Source organism: Phocoena sinus, chromosome X (assembly GCF_008692025.1).
Source record: "Phocoena sinus isolate mPhoSin1 chromosome X, mPhoSin1.pri, whole genome shotgun sequence".
NCBI lineage: Eukaryota > Metazoa > Chordata > Mammalia > Artiodactyla > Phocoenidae > Phocoena > Phocoena sinus.
The window spans coordinates 42544572-42562373 of record NC_045784.1 but is presented as its reverse complement, the minus strand read 5'-3'; the positions used below and the strand labels follow the sequence as shown (position 1 = coordinate 42562373).

The 17802-nt window shown below is 51.7% G+C and overlaps 2 protein-coding genes across 3 annotated transcripts in view; both read left to right on the top strand.

Annotated features, from left to right (window-relative positions):
* The first annotated feature begins 2014 nt into the window (after positions 1 to 2014).
* Positions 2015 to 7584, top strand: CFP (complement factor properdin). Its single transcript, XM_032620664.1, has 9 exons — positions 2015 to 2296; positions 2379 to 2529; positions 3712 to 3887; positions 4360 to 4530; positions 4668 to 4859; positions 5050 to 5223; positions 5475 to 5666; positions 5826 to 5937; positions 7352 to 7584. Exons 1-9 carry the CDS (start codon positions 2221 to 2223, stop codon positions 7500 to 7502), a joined length of 1395 nt encoding a protein of 464 aa, XP_032476555.1. The 5' UTR covers positions 2015 to 2220; the 3' UTR covers positions 7503 to 7584.
* Positions 7585 to 11651: 4067 nt separating this feature from the next.
* Positions 11652 to 17802, top strand: part of SYN1 (synapsin I) — a 43858-nt gene continuing 37707 nt past the window's right edge. The window contains exon 1 of one of the 2 annotated variants that reach the window (XM_032619373.1): positions 11652 to 12161. In XM_032619373.1, coding sequence (XP_032475264.1) covers positions 11785 to 12161 — 377 coding nt within the window. In that variant the 5' untranslated portion in view covers positions 11652 to 11784. The remainder of the gene's footprint in view (positions 12162 to 17802) is intronic. The other variant, XM_032619372.1, reaches the window with a different exon arrangement.

The window sequence follows — 17802 nt, the reverse complement described above, 5'->3', positions numbered from 1 at the left end:
AAGAACTCTGCAGTCATTTTATTGCCCAAACGTGTAGAAGATGAAAGTGGTGACAGTCCTCTTCCCAAGGGAATCCAGTGAGTAGGTATACAGTTTAGGAACAAAGGAAGTATCGATTATAACATTATTAACCAGGCCAACAGGTGATTAGATAAAGCAGCCAACCAGAATTACAGGTTTCTTGCGGAGTTTGTTTTCATAGGATAACCACTGATGTCTGAAGTCCTAGAAGCATAACAAGACCCCTTAGTTCAAAGCACACTTTCAAAGACAGGCTTATGTTATCAGGAAACAGTACATCTGTAATGGATATGTCAACACACCTTATCACCCATGAAGCAAGACCAGTATTCTTGAGAAAGTTCTGTTTTAACACCTGACCAAATCAAATCCTTCAACCTTGTTTTAATTTGCAGAATGGTGTTCCTCCTTGGATGCAGGGGAAATGAGACATTGCCTTCCTAATTCTTAGACTCCTTTTTGTTGATTAAAAAGATTCCTGTTTTTATTTTACTTTATTTTATTTGCGGTACGTGGGTTTCTCACTGTTGTGGCCTCTCCCGTTGCAGAGCACAGGCTCTGGACGCGCAGGCTGAGCGGCCATGGCTCATGGGCCCAGCCGCTCTGCGGCACGTGGGATCCTCCCAGACCGGGGCACGAACCCGTGTCCCCCGCATCGGCAGGCGGACTCTCAACCACTGTGCCACCAGGGAAGCCCAAGATTCCTGTTTTTAAAGCAGGCTCTGGAATTTCACTCATTAGGACTTACTTAAAAACAAAAAAGGCTCTGTGGAGCATGGAAAATGGGCTGCATTGGAATTAAGAGAAGGATTATGAAGAATAATTTTTCTACATGAGATCCACAAAGAAAAGTAAAGGGTCAGGAACTAGAATGATGGATCTTAAGGTGTGGTCCCCGACCAGCAGGGTCAGTGTCACCTGGGACATTGTTAGAAATTCACATTCTTGAGCCCCACCCCGGACCTACAGAATCAGAAACTGGGGTGGGGCCTGGCAATCTGGATTCAACAAACCTTCCAGATGATTCTGATACACATATAGGTTTGAGAGCCACTGGGATAGAGAATGAGAGGTGCCCTACAAAAAGCTGAGGAAAGCTTCTGTGAGGGAGGTGACATTTATTGTCTGCCTCTTTTAGAGCATAAATCCCTTGAGGGCCAGGATTTTGGGCTGTCTTGTCTGTTCCAGCCAACGCCCAGAACAACTGGCACCCAATAGTTGCTCAGTAGATGTTGCATCAGTGTATTTAACAAACAGCACCTGCTGTATGCCAGGCACTGGCCTAAGGACTTTTAAAAATCTTAACTCCCAGTCTTCGCAACATGCCCTAACATGCCCTGTGTATGGGGTGGGGCGGGGTGGCAGGTATTACCTACCCAAGATACTTGATGGAACATGGCAAAGCCAACCATCCCCTTCCTCGGGCCCTGAGGGTGTCCCCAGCTGGCCCCTGGGGCAGTGGATATACCCAGTTCAGTCCTTCTGAATTCTCCACCCCATACTCTTGCCACTTCCCCTTCTCACTTCCCTTGTGCTGACCTCCCTTCCACATTGCTGACCACAAAGAACCTCACTTTTAGGAAAGAGGAGGGTGGTGGTGAAGTCAGGGTGGAGGATGAAGTAGTTACCTCGATGCCCACTCCACCCCACCCCATGAGGAGGGACACGCTGAGCATGCCACGCTCACTTCACCCTTGTTCAACACCCCCGTGAGGTTGGCCCTGTCATTGTGGTAGAGGGCGTGCATTTTACAGGTGGAGAAACTGAGGCTCAGAGGTTCAAGTGACTTGCTCAAGGTCACACAGCGAGGGAGTTCAATCTTGCTTCCAACTTCCAGGCTCCACTTCCCCCTCAGTAAGAATTTGTCCCAAGAGCATTGATTGAGTGCCACTGGGCTGCTGGGCGGGGCCTGGGGTGCTGGGGACACAGTGACAAACAAAACAGACCAAGCGTGAGGCAGGAAGTAGGGAGGGGAGAGGAGAGGAGGAAGCTCAGGGACAGGTGGCAAGGGAGAGGTCGGAGCTGAAGAGACCTGCACAATACCCTCTCCTCCCCGCCATCCCCCATCACCACTGCTGCCCTTCACCCTCCTAGTTCCTCCTGCCCCTGGTTCCTCTTTCGCACTGACTCTAGGATCAGATAAGCCCACATAAAGCCGGGCCTCCTTTCTGGCGGGGCTGCAGAAGTACAGTGCCCAACATGCCCACCCGAGCGCAGACCCATCGGTTACTGCTGCTACCGCTGCCGCTGCTGTTGCTCACCCTGCCAGCCACAGGTGAGTGGGTGGGGGCCCGGCTGGCCCCCAGGGGTGCCTGGGCCCCCCCCACTCCTGACCGTGCTCCCCCAACCCGTTACAGGCTCAGACCCTGTACTCTGCTTCACCCAGTATGAAGAATCCACAGGCAAGTGCAAGGGCCTCCTTGGGGGAGGTGTCAGCACGGAAGACTGCTGTCTCAATGCTGACTACGCCTTCCAGGAGCCCGGCAGCAAGCTCTGTATGGCGTGCAGGTTAGGGGGAGCCTGGGGTTTGAGGGGGGCAGAAAGGACTGTCTGCAGGGCGACCCAGAACTTGGGCTCTGGCCTTCTCTGAGATTCTCAAGCGTGGCTCCAAGGCCCTGATCGTGACCATGGCTCCGGGTGTCTCAGCCTCGGCTCTGTTGACATTTGGGGCCAGAAAATTCTTTGTTGTGAGGGCTGACCTGTGCGTTGCAGGATGTTTTGTAGCATCCCTGGCCTCCCACTAGATGCCAGTAGCAACTTGCAACAACTAAAATGTCTCCAGACAGGTAAAAATCATCCCGAGTTGAGAACTGCCATGGCTTACATGTATTGAGCGCTTCCTGCATACCAGAAGCGTTGTGGGTGGGGTGCAGCTCAGGTATTTCTGAAGGTAGCTCAAGTCCCCAGATGGTGATGACAGCTCATACGGAGCATTTACTGTATACAGACACATTGCTGGAGGGGGAGAGTTTGGGCAATTCTGAGGGCAGCTGCAGGTCCCTAATTATAACGACACTTCATATTCATTGAGCACTTCCAGCATACCAGATGCATTGCAGAGGTTGGGGGTAGCCAGAAGATTTCTGAGGGTAACTCTAGTCTCCTAATCGTGATGCCAGCTTACGTGTACTGAGCCCTCTCTGTATGTCAGACATATTTTCTAACTCTTTACTATATATATCCCAGGTACACCATGGGGATGGGGAGCTTGGGGATTTTTGAAGGCAGCTCTGGGTTCCTAGTTGTCAACAGGTCCCATCTGTCTAGCCTTATGCCGTGCAGGGGCTTGGATCCGGGGTATTTCTGATGGGGTCTCTGAGCTCATTGGGATGATGGCTCCTATTTATTATGCACTTCCTGTTTGCCTGCTACCATGCATGGCTGTGGCCTGGTAGGCTTCTGACAGCAGTTCTGGGCCCCTAGTCCTTGTACTTGTTTACTGTGTGCCTGGCACTGTCCTTGGGGGACTTCAAAGGGTAACTCCAGGTTTCTGATCATGAAGGTAAATGATATTTAAGTATTTGCTGTGTGCCCACCTCCTCCCCAGCATCACGAAGAGGTAGATACTCTCATCACTCCATTCCACATACATTTATCCCGCACCCCTGTCTGTGCCTACCCACACTCTGTGGTCCCATACACCATCCTTGTCAGAGCGTGCCAAGATGGGATGTGTGCTTCTCTCTGCAGGCTCCCACAATGGTCACCGTGGTCCGAGTGGGCCCCCTGCTCAGTGACCTGCACGGAGGGCTCCCAGCTGCGGCACCGGCGCTGCATAGGCTGGGGCGGGCAATGCCCCGAGAAGGTGGAGCCTGGGACCCTCCAGTGGCAGCTGCAGGCGTGTGAGGACAAGCCGTGCTGTCCTGGTGAGAAGGAGCAGCAAGGCGGGCGAGCGCTGTCAGTTACCCGGCACTGGGAACTATCAGGGCAGAAGCCCTGAGGGTGGGAGTGTGCTTCATGTTTGTGAGGTCGAGGAGGAGGCTGGCGTGGCTGAAGGAGAGTGGTGGCGGGTGAGATCAGAGGGGGACTTATCCCTGTGGGCCACGGTGAGGATGTTGGCTTTTACTCTGAGTGATGTAGTGATGGTGGAAAAACATGATCCGACTTGAGTTGTGACAGATCCGTCTCACTGTCAGGACGACAGACTGTATGTGGTGAGTAGTGAAGCAAAGGGACCACTGTGAAGGCTACTGCAATAGTCCAGATGAGCAATGATGGTGGGCCAGGTGTGGCAGAAACAATGGGCACAGGATTAGCTGATGTGGGATACATGAGGAAGCCTGGACCCCTGAATGACACCACCACCTCCATCTTGTCCCCCTCTTTTCTCTCCCACAGAGATGGGCGGTTGGTCCAACTGGGGGCCCTGGGCATCTTGCTCTGTCACCTGCTCTAAAGGGACCCGGATTCGTCGTCGAGCATGTGATCGCCCCCCCCCCAAGTGTGGGGGCCACTGCCCAGGAGAGGCACAGGAGTCAGAGGCCTGTGACACCAAACAGGTCTGCCCCAGTGAGTGAGGGCAACCACAGGGCAATGATGTGGGCACCCAGGGTGGGTCTGGGGGTTACAGCAGGGAACTTCCAGGGTGGGAGGACTTCAGCATGCATGACCACACTTGGCATCTCCCCACCCCAACCCCATCACAGCACACGGGGCCTGGGCTGCTTGGGGCCCCTGGGGCCCTTGCTCAGGCACCTGCCACAATGGACCCAAGGCATCTGAGGAGAGACGAAGCCGCACATGCTCTGCACCTGAGCCCTCCACGCAGCCTCCTGGGAATCCCTGCCCAGGGTCATCCTCTGAGCAGCGGGCCTGCACTGGCCTGCCACCCTGCCCAGGTACTCGGGGATGAGGCCTCTGACACTCTGCTCTTGATTTAGGCACAGATGCTCTGCCATTTCAAGGGACAGCGATCCGAGACCATGTGACCATGGAGCTCTTCGTTTGGGGGCAGTCCATCTCAAGAGTCTAGGGGCTGAGGGGGGAGATTGAGGTGGCCTTTCTCCTCACTCCTGTCTCCCCCAACAGTGGCTGGTGGCTGGGGGCCATGGAGTGCTGTGAGCCCCTGCCCTGTGACCTGCGGCCTGGGTCAGACCCGGGAACGACGGACATGTGATCACCCTGTGCCCCAGCACGGGGGCCCCTTCTGTGTCGGTGATGCCACCCGGACCCACATCTGCAACACGGCCATGCACTGCCCTGGTCAGTACCCCAAGATGCACCATTTCTATGCCTAAGCCCCCCACCCATCTCTGCTGCCCAGTTCCCACTGTTAATGCCTTGTTCCTGTCTCTAATTCCTCCATTCCTGGCTCCGATGCCTTGGTTCCAATTCTGATGCCCCTTTCCCACATCTGATCATTCCCACCCCATCTCCCAGCCCCCATTCCTTCCTCTGAACACCCTTGCTGGCTCCTTTCTTTGGTGCAAGCCCAGCTGCCCCTGTCTCTGCAGTGAACGGAGAGTGGGAGCTCTGGGGGGAGTGGAGCACCTGCATCCGCCGGAGCATAAAACACATCAGCTGCCAGGAGATCCCAGGCCAGCAGACCCGCTCCAGGCTCTGCAAGGGCCGCAAGTTTGACGGACAGCGATGTAAGGGGGAACAACAGGATATCCGGCACTGCTACAACATCCAGCGCTGCCTCTGTGAGTGCCCCCAGAGACCATGCTGTGAGCGTGCAGCAGCCCGTGCAGGGACAGGGGCTTTCTGACTCTGTGCCGCAGACCGCATGTCCCTGCAGCCTCTCTCTCATCACCCCACCAAGACCTCTAATTCTGACTCGGGAACCCCTCCCCTCCTGGCAGGGAAAGGCTCCTGGTCGGAGTGGAGTACCTGGGGGCTGTGCATGCCTCCGTGTGGACCAAACCCCAACCGCACCCGCCAGCGCCTCTGCAAGGCCACGCTCCCCAAATTCTCGTGAGTGAGGGGGCAGTGCGCCTTGGAAGGGGTCTTGATATTGATATGGTGGCAGTCAGGGTGGGAGAGTTGGCCACCCCCAACCAGGGCTTCCACCACTGGGTCCATAGGTGCCTGTCTGGCTGAGTGCCATCTCCCAGCTGTAGGAAGAGGGGAGAAACTAAGGAAGAAGCTGAGAAAGAGGATGTTGAGGGGAGAATCAGTAGCCTCCGTGCCCTTCAGTGACTCATTCAGTCACTCAGCCATTCTCCCATTCACTCCGTCCTTCCTGTGTCCATGTGCTCTGCCCCCTCAATTACCCAAGCTTTGACTTGCTCGTTCAGTCACTCATGCCTCCATTCACTTTCTCATTCCCTCAGTCATCCGTGCCCCAAAGCACTCTAAGGCCTTTTGGGTAACAACAGTTGCAGACACACAGAACCCAGATCCCATGGATTCCCCCACGGGATCCAGGTCTGCTGGGCCCTGACAGAAGGCATCTGAGAAATGGTTGGTGTGTGGAAAAGGGACTGCCACCTCAGTCTGGGTCCAGGAAGCTGATTGGGCCTCCCCTGGCAGGAGGGGGTTGGGGAAGGCTTTCCCACCATCAAAACTGTGTGAGCAGAGTCCTGGACACAGGTGATCAGCTGCCTGAAGTGTTTCCAGGTGGCCAGGGTGGCCCAGGTGTTGGAGAGGGTTAAAACACTCACTTATCCCTTCCTTATTTCCACATGCATCAAACTACTAGATTAAGTGGCCTCTTCCCAACTCGTGGAAAGCCTGCCATCTGGTCTCTGGGTTTGGGGTGTAGAGTGGGTCCAGAAGATGAGTTAGGGGTGTTGAATGGAGGCATGAAGGGCTTGACAGAGGGAGGGAATGAATGGAGAAAGGACTGATTGAGAGAATCGGAATGGGAGTGAGTGGAGAGCTTGCCTAGTGGGACAGATAACCCAGGCAAAGACCATTTTGGACATGCGGCTTTGAATAAAGTGGAAGAGAGAACTAGAGATTGACTTGGGGGCAGGGATTTGTGCCTAACAGCAAGGCTTGAATGCCAGGGCAAGGCATTTGGGTTTTTTCCAGTGGGCAATGGGGAAATAAATAAAAGGTTTTAGAGGTGAGAGAAGGTAGCTCATATCAACAAATAATTACCAGCATTTATTGAGCACTTACTGTGTACCCGACATGACTCTGAGCACTTTACCTGAATCAACTCATTTATCCTTACTCAGCCCAGTGAGGTGGGTATTACTAGTATTCCCATTTTTCAGATGAAGAAAACTGGGGTACAGGGGAGATAAAGAAATTGCCCAATATCTCACAGCTTAAAAATAAATAGTGTTGGGCACACAGTAGGCACTCAATAAGAGTTTGTTGAATGCATTCTTGCCTTCCCTGAGCTTCTCGCCTTCATCCCCCACCCCTAACGCACCAGGCCCACCGTTACCATGGTCGAAGGTCAGGGTGAGAAGAATGTGACCTTCTGGGGGAAACCGTCGGCATTGTGCGATGTGCCGCAAGGGCAGAAGGTGGTGGTGGAGGAGAAACGGCCATGTCTACACGTGCCTCCCTGCGAAGAACCCTGAGGATGAGAAGCTCTAACATCTCTCTCTTCCACTCTGACCCCCTGACCTCTCAGACTTCAATAAACCAGTCTCTTCCCCAGGAGTGGGGCCATGGCATCTTCTAGGCCAAAGAGCGCAGCACAGGCAAAGTCGCAGTGGCCTGTGGTGGAAAACAGTATTTTCCACCGTGGCCACGGTGTGACAGGAGTGAAGGCGAGTGTCCGTTCCTGCTGTAGCCCTGGTATCTGCCCCTCTTCCCCGCAGTGCCCCGGGTCACCCAGCACGTCCCTCTGCAGAGTCCCGATTTACGAATTACGGGCTTCCTGATTGGCTACCCTCCCTGGCAGGCACTTTCTGATTGGTCGGAGTGCTTGTTTTCCATCTCCCCGCTCCTAAAGCTCCCTCCGCTGGCGGATTCCGCGTCATTTGGCAATGAGGCCTGGCAGGGGTTGGCGCCCAACTGAGCGAACACCTGCACGCACCCACTCCCAACAGCCCAGCTCCAACGCTGCAATTAGCGGCGACAAATAGCTCCCGCGAGGCGGGGGGCGGACCGAGGAAGTGCCTACGAGGTGCTTTGAGCTGGGACAGGGGCAAAGAGAAGCTAGAGTCAGCATCTGCCAGGAGGAGCCCCCCAAGACACTCAGACACATTCCTTTAGCATTTGTTCATTCATTCAACACTTATTAGCATCTACGGTATACTAGAGCTAAGTCTGGGCATCGGGTGGAGTAGGGCTGGTAGAAGGGGAGGACATCTAAGCAAGGGAACAGACTAGAATGGGTGATCCTTTCATTCGAACATTTTATTCAACACTTACCAACGCCTACTGTATACTAACAATAGCGCTGGACATCATGGGGGATGGGGAAGAAGAGTCAGAGCCGTGTGTGTCTCCACAGTAAAGGGAACAAACCCAGGCTGTGTGCCTGGTAGTGTTTTAAGACTTTCCATAGCATGAATTCATTTAATCCACAATGAACATATGAGGTCAATATTATTATCCTCGTTTTACCAAGGAGGAAACAGGCACAGATAGGTAGTGGGCTGGACGTTTTTGAAACACCATGTCAAGAACAGAGTTTAGGACTTTGTCCTATGAGTGGAGGGGCACATCTGTGTGGGACGCTTCGGATGGGAAATCTGTGACACCCGGAGTCTGTCAGGGCGCTCACTTCTCTGGGTCAATTTTCCCTCGTGTAAAATGGGTCAACTGATGGATTGGGGTGAAGATGAAATCGGGATAAATGTATGTGGAATGGAGTGATGTGAGGGGTTCCGGTGCTACTGCCAGGGTATGAGAAAAATATGTGTTTATAAGAAAGTGGAAATTTGGCTCTATGTGTGCGTTATGAGGCACATATCTCTGTGAATGTGTGATATGCAGACCAATGGGTCTGTGCAGGACTTAAGTGTATGTGGAGTGCGTGTGAAGTTACAACCGTGTGCACATAACAATGTGTAAGTTATAGGAGTGTGGGTGTGTGTACATGCTCATTAAAGTGGCATGAATGTGTATGTGTGAGTTATAAACATGGGTACAATACTGATTACGAACATATGTCAAGTGTGTGTGTTTCAGAGTCATTGCTTACCAATGCACAACAAAGAAATACATTCTTGGAGCCCCTTCTGTATGTGTCTTCCTGTTGGAGAAGATGAAGCCAGTACAGAGGAGCCTTACCTCTGCCTCAGGGAGTTGAGACACTCCTTGGGTGGGGATCAGGGGAATCTTCGTTCTTCTGCGAAACAGTGTACAAAAAAATTAATTTCTGGAAAATGAGCCACCTGGAGAAAGGGAATGACACTGGGGGACATGAGTACTAGGAACCTGGCAATGGGGCTACTGGGAAGAGGCAGACTGGAGACAGATTCCTAAGGAGCCCAACTTCCCACTCCCAGAGGAGCCAGAAAGATCTGTAGACCTGCAGCTGCTCCCATCCCCCAGAGAGGGCACCACGGGCCCAGCAGAGCTTGTTTGCTTGTGTTACTGAGCAAAAACTGGGGAGCACATACTTCAAAATGTTGGGAGATACCCAATTTCTGGAGAGTTCCCCATTTGGGGAACACTGGGATATGGGATGCCAGAGAGGGTATCCATGAGAGGGGGAGGGAACGGCCAAAGCAGAGGCCTGCAGGTGGACTGAAGCTGGCTGCGATGGAGGAGGGAACAGAGATAGTGGACTGTGAGAGCCTAAGGGAAGAGGGGACTTCCTGGAGGCCTAGGCAAAAGATGATCCTTGAGAGAGAGAAGGAAAGGACATTCCTGGCAGAGGTCACAGCACTCCCCCACCCCCACCCTCTTAGAGTTGGGTCGGGTGATCATTTTTACAGATGAGGAAGCCAAGTTTCAGAGGCCGGTAAGTTACTTTATTAAGAGTATAATGGAGGCCCAGTTTGAACCCAGGCTCTCTGACTCCAGACCTCACACCATGACCTTGTTTAAACAGGCCAAAGCTTTAATGAATGAAGAATGTATAAATGAATAAGTGGATGATTCACTTGAAAATCCTGATGGCACAAGGGACTCTAAATATGCCTACTTCTTGCCATATCTTCTTCCACCTCACTTGGTCCACCATTTATCGCTCACCATGGCCCACAAGGCCCTGCTCCATCTGGTCCCTGCTAACCTCTCTGACCCCATCTCCTGCCACAATCTCCCTCACTCACTTTGTTCCAGCCACACTGACACCTCTTTCTGGCACATTCTTAAAAGAAAAAAACAAATGTATGGATCACAAAGTGAGCATGACCCTTTGGGAATGAATTGGAGTTCGTGGATTCCATCTGTAAAATGGAAATCATATTACCCGCTGCATAGTATTGTAGTGAGGATTGGGTACAATCGGTCAACAAACGATTACTTTTAAATGGATTTGTGTTTTCATTGTAGTCAGGATCTTACAGGAGCTTCCACAGCCCACCTCTGCCCAACCTATAAGGATCATTTGCTCACGTGGCAAACACTATTTGGCACCTACAGTTTGCATACCCTAGGATGGGTCTGCCTCTGTGGAAAGTTCTCTGGTGCAGAGGAAGATGGCCTTGGGCACTGACAATGCCAGATGGTTATTATCGTGGTCTTTGACTGTGTCCAGGGCAAACGGATGGGGACCTACAGGCCAAGTGTGTGTGTAGGGGGGTGAGGTGGGGAGGTGAACACACATCAAGGCTAGAGCTTCAGGAAATGTGTCTGTGTGGAGATCTAGGTTTGTCCATGATTGTCTGTGGGTGTGTTTTGTCTCGGTGTGCATGCTCATGTGAGTTTCCCTGGGGCTCCGTGTGTCCGAGTGGTGCCTGTGTGCGTGTTTAGGCGTATTTGCATGCATGTATGCATGCATGTCCATGACTGTTACCCTGGGCTTATGTATGTCTGTATAGATACCTAGATCAGTGTGTTCTCTCTCTGCACATGCCTCCGTATGTTTCCTTACTTTTGTGTGTGTCTATGTTTCTCCACATATGCGGCATTCCCTGTATGCCTCCAGCCCCCCGCCCAGCGCAAGGGTATGTACTCCCCACAAGTGTCCACGTCCCCCTGTCTGATGCTGTCTACACCACCCCCGCATGCATCTCTCTGCCTAGCTGAGCCTATGTGGACGTGGGAAACTGATCTCGCGGAGTACTGCATGTGACCCCCAACCCTCGCCGTGAGGGGGTTATTTCTCTACTTTTGAGTCTCCGGGTGTTCCCACCCCGCCAAATGCCTCCTGTGGTGAATATCAACACCGGAAACCGAGTATCTGCGGAGGGTCCTGTGTGTGAGTGCGAGTGCGTGTGAAGACCAGGATGAGGCGGGGTGGGGGCTTGCCTGACGCACCCACCCGGACCCTCCGGACAAACACCCACCCCGCCCCCACTCCCCAAATTGCGCATCCCCAATCGGAGGCGGGGGAGGGGAGACAGGATGCGGCGTGGCGCTTGCGCAATGACGCCTTCAGCACCACGGACAGTGCCTTCGCCCCCGCCTGCCGGCGCGCGCCACCGCCACCCCAGCCCTGAAGGCGCGCTGACGTCACTCCCCGCTCCTCCGCAAACTCCCCTTCCCAGTCGCCTTGGTCGCGTCCGCGCCGCCACCGGCCCAGCCGGACTGCACCACGCGGGGCGCGAAAGAGGGGGTCACGGGCGCGACCATCCGCGCTGCGGCGGCGGCGGCGACTCAGCGCTGCCTCAGTCTGCAGCGGGCAGCGGAAGAGTCGCGTCGTGCCTGAGAGCACAGCTGTGCTCCTGGGCCCCGCGCGGTCCGCCCCCGCGGTCCTGACCAGACTGCTCCTAGGACCCCCTGCCCCGCGTCGCAGCCATGAACTACCTGCGGCGCCGCCTGTCGGACAGCAACTTCATGGCCAATCTGCCAAATGGGTACATGACAGACCTGCAGCGCCCGCAGCCGCCCCCGCCGCCGCCCGCTGCCCCCAGCCCGGGAGCCACGCCCGGTCCTGCGACCGCCACTGCTGAGAGGGCCTCATCGGCAGCCCCCGTGGCCTCTCCGGCTGCCCCTAGCCCCGGGTCCTCTGGGGGCGGTGGCTTCTTCTCGTCGCTGTCCAATGCGGTCAAGCAGACCACGGCGGCCGCGGCCGCCACCTTCAGCGAGCAAGTGGGCGGCGGCTCTGGGGGCGCAGGCCGTGGGGGCGCTGCCGCCAGGGTGCTGCTGGTAATCGACGAGCCCCACACCGACTGGTAAGCCACTGCTGCGGACGTCCCCCCGCGGTTCTGGGTCCCCAGATCATTCCATCATGAGCAATTATCGAGCGCCGCTTGTGTGCCCTGTGCCTGGCCCCCTTGCCCAAACCCTTTTCCTTTAAATTATTATGCGAAGCGCTTCATGTGTGCCCCGCCCTTGCCTCCCCCTCCCCCAACCCAGACCTTCTAGATCCATACAGGGAGCAGTTATCGGGCGCCTGCTGTGTGCCTCCTTCCCAAAAGCCTTGACTTCAGTATATCCTGTGAGCAATCAAGAGCCTGATGTGCCCTGCACCCCCAACCCGTGCCCAAAGGTCTTGTCCTCTAATGGATCTTGTGAGCATTTATCAAGTACCTGGAGTGTGCCTCAGTGGGAGCCCTTCCTCAAGGCCTTTGGCTTACGTGAATTTTGTGAACATTCGTTGAGAGCTTGATATGTGTCTTGTCCCCCTCGGTCCTTGCCCTAAGGCCTTCTCTGATCTTGTGAGCATGTATCCAGAGTGCGCTATGTGCCCGCAACCCAGCCCTTACCTCAAAAACCTTTTAAACTATTCACTAAACACTGATTGAGTGTCTGCTGTGTATCCCATCCCAGATTCTCGCCCAAAGCGTTGCCTTTAATGGATCCTGTGAGCCTTTATTGAATGCCTTCTGTGTGCCCCAACTCAGTCCCCCTCTCTAAGAGCCTATTTCTCCAAAGGATCTAGGAAGCATGTATTAAGTGCCTGGTGTATGCCCCACCCCAAGCCCCTTCCTCAAACATATTTTCCTCAAATGAGTTCTATGAGCATTTTTGAACCTTCTGTGTGGGGCTCATCTTCAGACTCTCTGCTCCAAATCCTTTTCCTACAACGGATCTAGAAAGCATTCATTTGAGTGCCTCCCTTATCCCCTGTTCTCAAGCTACTTCTTCAAAGACCTTTCCTTTGGTGGACCCACTTAGCATTTATCAACTGCCTGATCTAAAGGTGTGAGCCTTCTCTAAAGGCTCTTTCCTTCATTGTATTCAAAAAGCAATTATTGAGTGCCTGCTGTTTACCTCACCCCAGACCCTTTTCCCAATGCCTTTTCCTCCAGTGGCTTCAGTCTGTATATATTGAGCACCATCTGCATGACCCAACCTTAGACCTTCTCCATAAAGGCCTTTGCCTCCAATTAATAGTGATCATATATCTGCACTTACTGCGTGCACCGTTTCAATCTTTCTTTCCAAAGACCTTTTTAAAAAATCACTCCTGGAGCATTTGTGGCACACCCACTGTGTGCCTGATTCTGTGCCTTCTCCATAAAAGCCTTTCCTCCCAAGAATGGAGAATCAAGCTTACATAAATCAAGTTACTATATCCCCATTCCCCTTCCCCCAAAGACTTTTCCTCCAATGGATCCAATGATGATATGCCCATCTCTAGCCACTCCCCTTCCCCAAAGACCTTTTCTTTTAATGGATCCAGTGAGCATTTAGTCATTGTCTGCCAGGTGCTCGATTCTAAATCACCTTCCCCCAAAGGCCTTTTCTTCTAACAGCTCCTGTGAGCATTGATGGAGTGCCTTCTGTGTGTTCTATAGTCACACCTCCTCCCCAAAGTGCCTTTCTTCCAGTGGGTCCAGTGAGCACGTATGCAGTACCTGTCGTGCGTAGGAAGTAGATTCCCCTTCTTTACTCCTAGGATAACCTGTGCCAATCATAAAGCCTCTCCCCAGGGTCCTTTCCTTCAATAAATCTAGAACCAAATTTAGAAGGGTTACCCTTTTCCCACTCCCTTCAATATCGCTAGGATTCCCTCTCCCAATCTTAAGTCTATACCCCAAAGGGCCTTTTTTTCTATTTAAGCCAGTAAACGCTTACTGAGCACCTACTATATAAGAGCCATTCACAACTTCCTCTTGCCAAGCTTGGAAGTTCCTTCCCTTGTCTCAAGAGCTCTCTCTCCGCCTGAATTTATTGAGTACCACCTCTTTACTGGTTAGTCACCCCTCTCCCCAGGAGCCCCTACCCAGAAGCCTTTGGCTCTATTTAGAGCTCTCTCTATTTATTCATTCTACAGATATTTATTGCATACTTTCCATGTTTAAGAGTATGGGAGGCATTTACTAAGCACTACTATATACTAGGATGAACCCTCCTCAGTTCCCTTTCCTTCTAATCCCAACCACCAGCTGTATTCTCCATACTTTCTCCTCCACTCAGCCCCAACAATCTTTTAATGAACACTTACTGTATACTACTGAGAACCCCATATTCAGTGCCTCTTCTCCCCCTCCTGTAGCCCTAACTCCCCCTTCGACAATCTCCATCCTGCATTTCACACGACACAACCGAAAGCTCATGATGTGTACCTACTATTTTCTGGCTAGGTTCCCTCCCCCACATAGTAGCCATCTTCCCAACTGCCCTTTTCCCCCAATTAATCCAAAAAGCATTTATCACTCTTTTACTGTGTCCCGTTCAAACAACGACATTCCCCTCCCTGCAGCAGACTCCTCCACTCTCTTCTCCCTCAATCCATAAAGCATTTATTGAACACGTGTTGTAATTCCTTCACTAACACCCACTCACACAGATGCCATCTTCCTGGCTAAATTTGCTCTATTGAAGTCAACAAACCTTAATGAAGCCCCTGCTGTATATTGGTAACCACCCTCCTTTAGACTTTCCTTCTTCACTTCGACCCTCCAGGCAGGTCCCTTGCTGCCTTTTCCTTCGTTCCATCAAGCATTTATTAATTATCTACTGACTACTGACAAGACCCTTCCCCTTTCCATAATCACAACTCCAGTGTTTTCCACTTTTTTCTTCTAACTTGTCTAGCGAGCATCTATTGAGCATCTGCTGAATTCTGTGAACAATTCTTCCCTTCCACTTCTGTATCCCAAAAGCCCTCCTTTATCCCAGCAGCCACTCCAGTCTTTTCTTCCAGTCAACCTAGCAACCATTTATTTAGTGTCTGCTATAGGTGGGGTGGGGTGGGCAAAGGGAGAGAGCCTGTTACACCAGGTTCAGTGTGAGGAACAGAGACCTCTGCATCACCAACTTGCAGACCTTCAGAACCACGCAAGCTTAGGGATTTCAGCCTGGAATAAAGGAGGAGTTGTGCAAACTCTGTAATGGATTGTACACCTAAGTACAGTCTGATGCCCTTCCCACCAAACCTCACCACTCTCATTCCTTCCTGGGTCTTGAGTCCTGTGTGGTTTAAAGTTGCAGACTCAGTTGAGACTTGTCACCTCTTTTTACAGATAATTTAGTCCAGTGTTTTTTTCGGCTGTGGGTCACCCCTTGGCTTGTGACCAGCATTTCATTTTCTTCATGAAATGAAAGTAGAACTATGATAAATAATAATATCGATACATGAAAATAGTAACAGAGTATATTGCACATAGTAAGTGCAATTATTATTTAATGAAACTGAAACTGTTACTCCAATAAGAAATGTAATCAATAATGTATACCATATATATTATGTATATTCTCTAATACATTTGTTATATAATGAGTTTATAGTATATAATACATATATATGTGTACGTTTTTCTTCATGAAATGGAATAGAATAGGAAATATCAGACTCCATTGCAAATACTAAAGATAATTATTTACTGAAACTTTCATTCTAATATATGTATATTTATACACATTCTAGGTAATGTAACACATAATATATAATATGCAATATGTTATATAAGACATCCTATATTAAATTTTCTGTACATTATATGTCTTATATAATATATATTACATATATAGGATGGGTTATTATGTAAATATGTATATGGTGGGTTATATATTTCTTCTTGTGGCTTCTTTTCTTAGACTTTCCTGGAAGCAGACCCTGAGACTCTGATATTTGTGTGCAGATTGATTGGAGAGAGCTCTTGGGAATAACACCTGTTGCAGGGGAGGAGTGGGGGAAGCAGGATTTGGCAGAAGGAAAGGCTGAGCTGTGATGCTTCACAACAGTTGTCCCAGCCGATCATCTGGGGAGCTCTGGAGCTGGGATGACCCTTCAGAGTTGTCCCCGTTGAGATGGGGTGGCCAGGCTTTTGTAGTCCTGCATCAGTCAGTCATTGGCTGCAGGCTGCCCTCTGGGAGGAGGCATAATCTTGCGGAAGGTGAGTCCCTGCTGCAGAGGGCAGTTCCCAGGGACGGACAGCACTGTGAGCCTTCAGCAGCAGGTATTCCCAGAAGCTGGGGGACAGATGTGACAAGAAGGAGGAGTGTGAAGATCTGGGTGGAGCGCACAGCCTACCCCCTGGACTGCTCAGATTCACTTGCTTTTTAGAAGTAAGTTCACCCATCTGGGAACAGCGTTTCCAGGATTCTAATTGATCTTGTTTTCTGGGGGACACTTGAAAGAGCACAGTTAGTTGGACAAACTACAGCCTCCACTGCCATAGTTGATAAATGTGGCATAAGTAAATGATGCATTCCTTCCTCTACCTCACATTCTAGATTCCCCTCACCCTCGGCTAGCACCCCCCCCTTGGTCTCAGTGGCTTATCTGGTGAGTGATCCATTCCCTCATCCTTGAGGGATCCCTGAGCTCTTGGTCGCCATCCCCTCAGGCTGTGGCTGCTGTACTCGTCCATTTGCCATCAATGTTAAGCAAGGAGTACCGACAGATGCCCAAGCAGATCACCTGGGGGCCAAACGTATTCCTCCCTGCCCCCACTGTGTAACAGCAGCCTTATCTCCTCCTGATGATTAGGGTCACGTGCCCCTGCCAAGACAGTGACTCGTGTTCCATTCCGTTGGCATGAGAAGCCTGAAGTGTCCAGGTAGCAGTCAAAGCTTAGAAGGTAATGGGATTCTTGCTGTGTCCCCTGGTAGCAGTGTTCCCCCTTGGAAAACCAGGACCTCTAACCTTGCAGAACCCTGAGGGAACAGGAAGCACACATTCCAAAAGTGGATCACTGGAATTGATGGTAAGCTGGGCCACTCCTACTTTCACCTCCAAGTCCCCAGACCGGTGTATTCTACCTCTAAAGAGCACAGCACAAACAACAGATTTAGCATGTACACCGTGTTTTGGAGGATGGTATCCCATTCCTGCACGGTATCACCTGCAAGCTTAGGTCTTAGCTGTGGCTACACCAGGTTGTTCTTTCACTCTATCAGGCCAGCAGCTTCTGGGTGGTGCGGTATATAATGTCATCAGTTGATTCCATGGTCGTGGGCTTACTTTTGCACCTCCTTTGCTGTAAAGTGTTTCCTTCAGTTTGATGCAATGTTATGCGGGATCCCATACTGGTGGATGAAATATTATGTAAGCCCTTGGACGGGGATGCTGGCTAAGGTCCTGTAGTCAGGAAGGGCAAACCCATATATAGAATATTCCAGTCAAAATCAGTCATTACTCTTTCCCGAGTGGAAGGAGCCCAGTGTAGTCAGTTCGCCATGGAGTGGCCGGTTGGTCTTCTTGAGGGATGGTGCTGTGTCAGGGACTCAATATTGGTCTCTGGTGCTGGCAGTTTGGACATTCAGCAATAATGCCATAGGCCTCACATGCTGCCTCTGTCTCTGTTACCCTTGCCACTTCGTACGTGTGCCCATCTGCCAGCACTGGCTGATTCTAGAAGCTGGCTGACATCATTTGGCTGAGTCATTCTGTCTACCTGGCTGCTTAGTGCCACTTCCAGG